Source organism: Diplotaxodon limnothrissa, linkage group LG20 (assembly GCF_057381915.1).
Source record: "Diplotaxodon limnothrissa isolate DT_005_m linkage group LG20, D_limnothrissa_male_GT1.1, whole genome shotgun sequence".
In the NCBI taxonomy this organism is placed as follows: domain Eukaryota; kingdom Metazoa; phylum Chordata; class Actinopteri; order Cichliformes; family Cichlidae; genus Diplotaxodon; species Diplotaxodon limnothrissa.
Genome location: NC_140615.1, coordinates 8475179 through 8485995, shown reverse-complemented (window position 1 = coordinate 8485995; position 10817 = coordinate 8475179). Strand labels below are relative to the sequence as shown.

Genomic DNA, 10817 nt, shown 5'->3' with positions numbered 1-10817 from the left:
TGAAGAGCAAGTCAGAGCTGCTGCAGCAATGGCAAAGCTAATTTTGCTTTGGCTTAAGTGTATCATATTATACAATGCTGTCGATGCTGTGTTTGAGGACCAAGTAGGAAAATTTGATTGGTAAGAGGAGTCAAGCGAACGATCAAATGTGTGCCGATTATGTTTTAATGTGGAAATGCTAATGTTAGCACCTGTCAAAGCAGCTAACTGCGAATCGGTGGACTTTGAATGAGAGAACAGGTCAAAACACATCAGAATGAATACAAACAAACAAATGTAAATTTGGTAGTTAATTTCAGGAGGTGTACATATCTCCATGGTTTATATATTAAGTAAATCATTGGTCCCACTAAATTCAGCAAGTGAAACGCGATAGAAAGTGATTTAAAGGTAATAGGAAAACGTTGTAGCCAATCTGATAATAATCAATAAACCAGTGTCATGTAGTTTCGGCTTTTCAGTTTGAGAAATATGTCTTTGCACCGGGATTGGATCCATGTGGTCATTAAAACAATGGTGTCACTATGATCATGGGTGAGCTGGATGACAGTCTGAGTGCTTGTGCTTTCTCTTCATGTTTCACAGGAGGCAGCAGTATGTAGGCAAGGTTCGTTTTTCTCATTTTGACACACATGTACAGTCATCCAAAAAGGTTCTTGTAGCAACAGAGAATAATGTTTTTGCCGCACTCAATACAAGGACCGGGGAACTCTGTGAGTATGTTGTTCCTTTGAAAGACGAAGTTCTCATATATTAGGTATAGTCTTTTATTGTCACTTTGTTATCAATGTCTGTTACAGTCTGGCGACATGTTGATAAGTCTGGACCCGAAGGAAACATTGATGCTCTTTTGCACCATGGACAAGGTGATTTATTTTTTTGTAATGATTCTAATCATGTATTTGAATTGCAGTAAAGTTTAAAGATTTTTTTAAAGTTCCTCCAGTTGATGAAACTGTGTTTGTGTCCTAGATGCGATCCTAGTGGTTGGCAATGGCCGCCTGCTGCGATCCTGGGATGTCAATGTTGGTGGTTTGAACTGGGAAATTGTGCTCGACTCTGGAAGGTGATTATTACCTTGAGGTTAAGAATGGTCTTTATTTATTCATTTATTTGATTAAATCTTACCTCGTTGCTTTTTATATGTTCAAGTTTCCAGAAAGCATGTCTAGTGGGACAGCAAGGCACAGTGAAACATGTGGCTGTTTTGGAAAAAAACATTATCTCTCTCCATTACCTTTCTAATGGCCATCAAAAATGGATAGAAAATCTACCAGATAGGTATGTTTTTATATTAATGTTAATTTTGTGTACTGATGTTCTCTGTTTCAATGAACATAAATCTACACAGGAATTCATTTACCACCTTAAAGGCTTTTTTTTTGTAGAAAATACTACACAGTGTTGCAAAAACAGTAGTTTTATTATGAAACATTTGTCACCTTCTGTTTCTCTCCACAGTGAGACTGTGGATTACCAGACTGTTTATTCTGGAGGAAATGGTGAAGTTTATGCTTTGGGAATTGTTCCCCATTCCCACATTGTTATTATTGCTTACAGCACTGATGATGGAGAAATAATCAAGCAGGTAATCCTGTTTATTAATGATAGTATTAAAAAAATCAGCCTATGCTCTGTAAATTTAATGTATATAAAATAGGTAATTTGTTAAAGAACAAACTAACTTAAACACTGAACCAGTGGTCAGTATATAGAATGATTTTTGTGAGTTTCTTGTTTGTAATGTTTTCAGATCTCAGTTGAAGCTCCGTGGCTGTCCAACATAGTGGCCAGCTGTGCAGTGATTGGTCAGGGGGTGCTGATTTGTGTAGACTCTGCAACTCCATCGCTGTACATGTACAACTTAAACCCAAATATGGATGATTTACAGATGACCCAGATCCCCCTGCAGGTATGATTCTAACAAAAACCTTTCTAATGTACAAAATTGCCATGTATGTCCTCTGCTTTAGATTGGGTAAGTTTTAAATTCTGCCTCTCTCTTTCTCAGCTCTCCACTTCTGTGTTCTTATATGTTCCTTTGTAAATGCACAGTTTTTCTTTTACAGTCTTCTCCTATTTGTCTTCTCACAGTCACTGGGACTTGAAGTAGCTCCAGACTTTCAACCGGTCCTGGTGTCTCACCAGCCCAACTCAGCCCATCAGCCTCTGTCTGAGTTCTTCCTTCAGCTCGGCCCTGATAACTTCCTGCTTCTCCAGTTCAACAATGGTCAGATAGTTACGCTCAGGGATTTCAAGCCAGTACGTAAGCTTTTCTCTATATTTTTGTTTCATATTCAAAAACATTAGCCTGTCCTGGTATTGCAGTTGTTCTGCTATATCAGCCAACATCAGTAAATATCTGCAAAATGTAAATGTGGCTTGGCATCCTTGCCAAAATATTTTATTGCCCTGGGAAAATGTCAAACATAATAACTGTTAAAAACGGCCAAATACGATCCTTTTTTTTTTTTTTCCCAACCTGTGACATTTTGTAGAATGTATTGTTTTTCTACAGAAACATGATGTCTTTTGTTGTATTATACAGAGCTATATCCTTTGTTTGTTGTAGGCCTTGCTGGTTTCCTTTGCAACCACTGGAGAGAAGACCATTGCTGCTGTTATGTCCCCCAAGAATAAAACTGTGAGTTAAAGTAATATTTCACCTTTAGATTTATGTGTGGGTTTTGATGTGTTTTAGCTGTTTTCTTAGTCATAAATGCATTTGATTTTAGAAGGCAGATGCGTAATACACATATTGATTTACTTAATGTAAAGGTTAGACTTGTTACTGTAAGTTTTTTTTTCATGTCTTTCAGGAAACTGTCTTATAAGTGTGTTTTGGGGTTTTTGTGTCTTGTTTTTTTTAAATAAAATTTTTTATTGGGAGATTATTATTTGTTTCTTTCCCATAGGCCTGCAGTATTAACCTCTTTAGTGCTGAAACTGGACGAAGACTTCTAGATACAACACTGATTTTCGTTATGGATCCTAATGGTGGCAAACCAGAGAAAGTGAGTCAGTTTTCTTTCCTGAGGTACTGTGGGAACTATGGCCTTTCAGAGCAGGCAGAGTTTTCTAAACACAGGTGCAGTCAGTTCATTTCAGTATGATGTGGAAAAAATAAGACATGCTGGTTTCTGGGCTTTCTTTGAAAATATAGACAGTACTTTTTTCTTTTTTTTTTTATGCCAACTTTAGTAGTAAATGTGCCCCGTAGTGTGTTAGTAATGGCTTTACAATAGAAGTAAATTATATTCTCTCTTTCAGATCTACATACAGCCATTCTTGAAAAAAGATGACTCTGTAGGCTACAGGGCCATGGTGCAAACAGAGGACCACACACTCACTTTCATACAACAGCCAGGTATGAGCGGCAAAAACAGGAAGCAAGGAAAGAGTGCTTTCAGGCTGTACTGATGTTAATGTGAGCAGAGCTATTGATGCTGCAGGACTTTTTTAATTATAGTTTTACTAAAGCTAACCAAAGTAAAATCCTTCTCATTGTACTCAAAAGAGCAAAAGAAGAATAGACACCCTATTTTTTTCTGGAATGTGTTTTAGCAAGGTCAAACAGAGGGATGAAAACGTCATGAATATTCATACTGTGGTCTGACTGCGGTGGGTTTCTGTCAATCAGTAGGCAAATTAAATGTAAGTGAGGAGTCTGCGTGTTTGTTTAGTGTTGAGAACTTGGACATTTTTCCCAAAGCGCATAGACTTGTAAGCTGTGCAGTGCCTCATGATAATATTTTTGGTTTATCCCACCTCTTAATCATCATGGTTGCTGCCAACATCTGACCACGGTGTGGACAGATTTCATAATGTACCTACAGTCCTGTCTTTTCCACAAGAATGATGGAAAAACGCGTCTCATAATATAATTAATGGAAAGCGTCAACACAAACTGCATACAGCCGCAGGGTGTGGGAAATAGATTGAATAAACGATTGCAGAACAATAATGATTCTTGCTTTCCAGGGCGTGTGATGTGGACTAGAGAGGAGGCCTTGTCAGATGTGGTGACAATGGAAATGGTGGATCTGCCCCTCACTGGAACGCAGGCTGAGCTGGAGGGAGAGTTCGGCAAAAAGGCCGGTAAATGTCAAACCGAAATTTTTGCTGTATTTGAATGGAGTCATGTAAATCTCCTTTACAAAGCGTAAACTCAGCAGAACTGGATGGTGTCTCCATTAATGGTTCCATAACTTAGAATTTCTAATCATTTCTGAGGGTTGTTGCATTTGCTTTTGTCCTTCCTTAAACAACTCAGCTGCTTTATCAAATTGGCGAATTTGCTATATTCCAGTTTCAAACATATCTTTCGCATGTGTGTTGATATTACTGCTTTCATTTTGTTTGTTTTTGTCCTGTTTTTTGTTATTGCTGCTTATGGATTCAGCCATTCAAGGTAACAAATCTGTGCCTTTTTTCAGCAAAACTTGATTCCTTGTCTTACGGTTAGGACTTCCTCACATTCAGTGAACCATTCCTCTGTTGAACCCTTTGCTTCATTTTATTTCACTCTTGAAATAAAACCTGTATCCCTGTGTCCTTGTTGTTTCTCGCAACGTTTGTTGTATTTAAGATATGAAACATGATGTGGATCAGATGTTAAAAATTTGAGTCAAGTCCCCGGAAGGTCACTTAGCGGCATCTGTGCTCTTGTTTACGTTTGTCCAGATGGGCTGATGTCTATGGTGTTCAAGAGGCTGTCCTCTCAGCTCATCTTGCTGCAGGCCTGGATCTCTCACCTCTGGAAGCTGTTCTATGACGCACGCAAGCCTCGTAGTCAAGTTAAAAACGAGGTCACCATCGAAAACCTGTCCAGAGATGAGTTCAACTTGCAGAAGATGATGGTTATGGTCACTGCATCTGGAAAAGTATGAAACTAAAGCTTATCCTGTCATTTAGAAATGGTTTGTTAGCATTTCAGGGAGGATGAGCAGCGCCGCACAGTTGTGGTCAAACTAGATTTGGTTTATTTTGTCTAAAATCAGGCAGGCTTGAAGGGAATTGAAACACTGATAAATAAATTCAGATTAGTCATCTCACTTTTTCCTGCAAGGTTCATTCTTTTCTTCTTCTCCTTTTTTCAGCTCTTTGGGATTGACAGTAAGACTGGCAGTATTTTATGGAGGCACTACCTCAATGATGTCCCATCGAATGCAGCGTTCAAACTGATGGTACAGCGAACGACAGCGCACTTCCCTCATCCTCCGCAGTGCACGTTGCTCATCAAAGATAAGGTAACTTATTGCAAAGGCTCTGTGTTTGGAGATTCAGGTTTGGTGTCAAAGCTCTTATCTTGCAGGCTGACAATATGGATAAAGCTCAAATAGTTGGCAGGGAAAAAAAACTGACCAAATGGTACCTACAGTTTTCAACTTTAAAGACAAGACAGGCTCAGTAAAAGATAAAAGAAATCTTAAAGATACCCACTTGACAGATAAAGTACTGACCTGACCTGTAAAACGTGATTAAGGTTTATTTTCTTTGTTCTATTTTTGGTCATCAGGACACAGGGCTCACCACACTGCATGTGTTTAACCCCATCTTTGGAAAGAAGAGTCATGTGACTCCACCTGCTCTACCTCAGCCAATACTTCAGTCACTCCTGCTGCCACTCATGGACCAGGATTATGCTAAAGTTTTGCTTCTAGTTGATGATCAGTACAAGGTTTGTAGCAAACTGTATACATTTACACATTCTCACTATATTGCATCTTGAAGCCATTTCTGTATGAATACTCATCATGCTGCCTCATAACGACTCTATGTCCCATTAATTATACTGTTTACATATTGTGCATGACCACCAGGCAGTAGAACACTGTTTAACAATGGCATTGTGTGAGCTGTCGGTTACCTGCAAACAAATGATATTCATCTTGCTCGCTTTTTCCCAGGTTTCTGCATTTCCTTCTACGAAGAACGTACTGCAGCAGCTCCAGGAAATGGCCTCATCTATATTCTTTTATCTTGTTGACTCCAGCCAGGGAAGACTTTCTGGTTACAGACTAAGGACGGCAAGTGAAACTTTTTGAACGCATCATTTCCTGATTCTCACAGGAAACCGTCATGAAACTATACCCAAGTCACAGACAGAAAAAGTTCATGTGTATCATTTTGTGTTCTCAGGACTTGTCCACTGAGCAGATCTGGGAAGTTGTCATTCCAATGGAGATACAAAGGATTGTCTCTGTCAAAGGGAAAAGGCCTAATGAGCATGTCCACTCGCAAGGAAGAGTAATGGGAGACCGCAGTGTTCTCTATAAGGTACCGTAACATCCTTTTTAAAACACATTTTTTTAAATTTATTTTTATTTAACTTTTATTTATACAGGTAGTCCCATTGCGACTCAGTGTCTCATTTACAAGATAGATCTGTTCTAGACAAACATTAAAATTACAACAATAAAAGAAACAGTAAAATAGCTAAATTTGTCTAATGTACACAGTCATACCAAAGATAGGAACAAGTTCCCAGTGATGATTTCACAAAAACACTTGTATGTCTTTGAAGTATGCAAGTGAAAACAACTAAGAAAGCTTCAAATCCTTCTGGTTAAGCTTATATTATTGACTTTATTCTGGCTCGATTTTGGTTTGTTTTGGCTCAGTTTTCCCTCTTTGCGCTAAAAGACGGTAACGCCCCGTCTTGTGACGTAAACTAAAAACTCATCTTTCCAAGAAATCTTGTAACCCATGTCACTGTTTTCCCAGTGAATCACATTCTCCCTTCGACTGCCCTCTTTTAGTAAGAATTCACTGCTAGTACTCCTTACTGTTGCCTTTGTTGTGATTTATGAATCACCCGTGAAGTGTGCTCTTGCATTCATTATTTCAGAGAGTAGCACAAGAAGATGAGGATAAAAACACATTAGAAATCATTCACTAGGACAGTTTATAGCGGTACATCGAGTAGTGCTTGAGGTTTCCTAGAATTGTTGATCTGGATAGGCTGATGGCCAGCTGACTGCCATATTTGAGACCTTGTTGCAAGTATTTCCGGTCATATTTTTTGTAAGCTAGATTCCTGAGAAGGCAAATGTAGCTTAACATAGTCAAGAACCCTCGTTTATGGACTGAAAAATTTATTTTCCAACCTTTTTTCATAAATGAAACCAGGTACAAAAAACCCCCAACTTATTTCCCTACTACAAAGAAAAAGTCAGTGCGTTAATGCGGTCCTACTTGGTTGTAGTGGTTTGCACTTTACACATTTGCTTGGCAAGCAAATGTTGTTGGTTGGACTCCAGCCGGAGACACAAATCCCAGTTTGGGTTTGCGTCAGGAAGGGCATCTGGCGTAAAACTCTGCCAAATCAAACATCCGGAGTGGCCCAAAAGTAGCTTGAGTGAGGCTCTGCTTCATTTGACAACAAATTTATCTTAATTAACGAGATATGTACTTTTGTGCTGTTATATTAATTTAAATGTCCAATTGTGTTCTAACTAATTTTTATAGTACCTGAACCCCAATCTACTGGCTGTAGTGACTGAGAGCACAGACACGCATCAGGAGCGCAGCTTTGTCGGGATCATCCTGATTGACGGTGTGACCGGCCGCATCATCCACGAGGCTGTTCAGAGAAAAGCCAGAGGACCGGTGCATATTGTGCATTCTGAAAACTGGGTGGTGGTGAGCACGCTTGTTTGCTACAGTCATGTGTAGGGATTGAAATAATTACAACCACCTTTTGTTGTCTTGCTTTTTGCATCGTTACAGTTTGAAGGCCATTTGTTCAAAGCACATAACTAAATGGAGGAAAAAAGGAGAAATATTGAGGGTTATATTTATTGTGTCTCCTTCCCCTGTGTGACTCCGCAGTATGAATACTGGAGCACCAAGTCACGTAGGAACGAGTTCTCTGTAATTGAACTGTATGAAGGAATGGAGCTCTACAACAGCACCGTGTTCAGCTCGCTGGATCGGCCACACGCTCCTCAGGTTCTCCAGCAGTCTTACATTTTCCCCTCCGCCATTTCTACCATGGAGGCCACGCTGACTGAAAAGGGCATCACCAGCCGCCATCTGCTCAGTAAGTGCTACTCGGTTATATTGCTGTTTTCTGTGGTTTTTTGGCTTTTAGTTATTACATAATATGTTAGAAATAAAAAGTATTTTCAGAACCGGGCTGCCCTTTTTGTAATATGTTTGTTTGAATTTGCTTTGTCATAGTTGGCTTGCCGTCTGGAGGGATTTTGTCATTACCAAAGATGTTCCTCGACCCACGAAGGCCAGAAATAGTATCTGAGCAAAGCCGGTCAGTCCTCAAGTCAGGCTTAGTGTGAAAATGAAAGTCAGATTTTTCTTTACTGTTATGTGTCTGACTTGTTAACTTGATCTTCAGTGAGGAGAACCTGATACCCTATGCTCCAGAGCTAATGATCCGTACAGAGTGGTTTATCAACTACAATCAGAGTATATCAAGAGTGCGAGGTATTCACACTTCCCCGTCTGGACTGGAGTCAACCTGCCTGGTAAGTCTGCCTTCAAAGTAATGAAAAGCACATGACAGCACAGTGTAAGATTAAAATAAAATGGTTTAAAAATCATTTACATCACATATATTTAGTTTAAAATGGTACAAAGACAACCTATCAAATGTTGAAATGAAGAAATTTTATTGGTTGAACAACACACTCATCGGCCACCGCACTGGGTCACCTGTTCAACTACTTGTTTACATAAACATCTAATAAGCCAATCACATGGCAGCATTGTAATGCTCAAACTGAGCATCTTAATGGGGTAGAAAGGTGGTTTAAGTGGCTTTGAATGTGGTATGGTTACAGATAATAATCTGAAAAACAAAAACAAAATATCCAGTGATCAGGAGCTCTCTATGTGAAAATGTCTCATTGATGTCAGAGGTCAGAGGACAATGGCCAGAGTGGTTTAAGCTGATAGGAAAGCAACAGTAACTCAACACATCGAACTTTAAAGGAGATGGACTAAAGCAGGAGTAGATCACACCAGGTGCCACTTGGACCAGAATCTCTGAGCAATGTTTCTGGCACCTTGTTGAATCTGTGCCATGAAGAATTAAGCCAGTTCTGAAGGCAAAATGAGGTCCAACATCGTACTAGCAAGGTGTAACTAATGAAGTGGTCAGTGAGTGGATATAACATGTAACTGTGGCAATCGGAGCATGTTTAATATCGTGTTGCATCATTTCTTCTATGGGGTTCATAACCGAGGGGAAACAAACGCTGTTGTTTTAAAAGTGAAGTGTTTTCCCATCCTTGGTAGATATATTGATTTCAGCTGCTCAAAAGTTAATGGCGTACTTTACTAGAGTTGTGATCCTGAAATAATTGATACATTCCCTGGAAAAAAGACTGGGCATGTTGCTCTGAGATTTTCATATCATTTAGTGCACAAGCTCTGTGCACGTTTTCTCCAACCGTATTACCAAGCTGTGAGCCACGCACTAAGAGCAAACCCACTGGTCCCTTTTTAAGCCTGTAGTATTCCAGGTTCATGGTTTCCAAAAATATTTTCATATTTTGATTTTTCATGCCACTGAGCAGTTTTTTTCCACTCTGCCTCAGTCCATCTTACATGAGCTTTGGCCTCGCAAATGTCCTGGCCCCTGCGTCTTGTTTATGTTTGGGGTTTTTTTTGGTTTTTTTGCACATAGTGAAGTTTTAACTTGTTTTTGTGGACGCAGCAGTGAACTATGTTCAGTAGAGCTCATGCACAATTTTCCACAATGGAATATTGTCTTGTTTTTTAACCAAAGCTTGGCTATTCAGTATCTGCTTTTGACTTTCTTCCCCACTTACAAGGAATTATTTGGATCCTTTAATATCATCTGCCATAGATGAGAAATTCCCCCAGTTTAAATTAAATTGACAGTGGTTTTAAAAAAACGTTTGCCCACTCAGTCTCTGTCTTTCGCAAATGGTGAAATCCTCGTTGGTTTTACTTCTGTGAGGCTCAGCTTCTCTAGGATGTTTTTTTTTTTGTATAGCAAATCATGTTACTCAGTAACCTAATTAGTTGTGAGAATGTTCCACCGGATCTTTTTTTTTTTTTTTTTTCTTGGTATAGCATTACGCAACTTTTCCAGTCTTTTTTTTTTTTTTGTTTGTTTTTTTGCCCCTTCCCCGTGTTGCTGACGTCAAATTCAAAATGAGTTCAGAACATTTTTTTTTCTTGTTTACCGTCCAATTTAAAGCATCTTCAAATCATTGCATGTACATTTTCATCACATCACTATTTGGAAACAGGGCTGTAGATGATTCCTTATTTGGAAATGTATTGCCACCACTTGGTTTTCCTCCCCACTTAAATAAAATCTTAATATGACAATTTTATTTTATTTTTTAGGTTGTGGCATATGGTCTTGACATCTACCAGACACGTGTGTATCCCTCGAAGCAGTTCGACGTACTAAAAGATGACTACGACTACATGCTGATCAGTAGCGTGCTTCTTGCCCTTTTCTTTGCCACCATGATCAGCAAACGCCTGGCAGAAGTTAAACTGCTCAACCGGGCTTGGCGGTAAGGCGACGGTTAAATTCCTACATCTGCCAGCTCTGTGGCTGCACGAAGGACCTCGGCTCCAAGAGATGAGACCGCTGAGGCCGTGCCTGTCCAAGAACACAGGTCAAAGTTCAATAAGGCCCATAAGGAACTGCAGGGGTGAGGGGACAGTGGGGAGGGGGTGAAATGAGGGGTTAGCAAAAAGTTTTTGTGTTTATTTTTTAACTTATTTTGCAAAAATGAATTATTTCATAGTAGAATAATTGTTCTTTTGTGAAATGTCATTTCGATTAAATGTTTAACACAGCTAATTATGAA

General features: G+C 39.3%; 1 protein-coding gene across 1 annotated transcript; it reads left to right on the top strand.

Moving 5' to 3' along the window:
• On the top strand, positions 1 to 10652 carry emc1 (ER membrane protein complex subunit 1). The gene is made up of 22 exons (XM_085343805.1): positions 1 to 120; positions 586 to 713; positions 801 to 866; positions 973 to 1066; positions 1153 to 1281; positions 1462 to 1588; positions 1754 to 1912; positions 2095 to 2262; positions 2573 to 2644; positions 2916 to 3014; positions 3271 to 3367; positions 3982 to 4098; positions 4684 to 4883; positions 5100 to 5249; positions 5519 to 5680; positions 5910 to 6029; positions 6142 to 6279; positions 7471 to 7644; positions 7834 to 8044; positions 8185 to 8269; positions 8357 to 8486; positions 10342 to 10652. Exons 1-22 carry the CDS (start codon positions 29 to 31, stop codon positions 10519 to 10521), a joined length of 2898 nt encoding a protein of 965 aa, XP_085199931.1. The 5' UTR covers positions 1 to 28; the 3' UTR covers positions 10522 to 10652.
• The last annotated feature ends 165 nt before the right edge of the window (positions 10653 to 10817 follow it).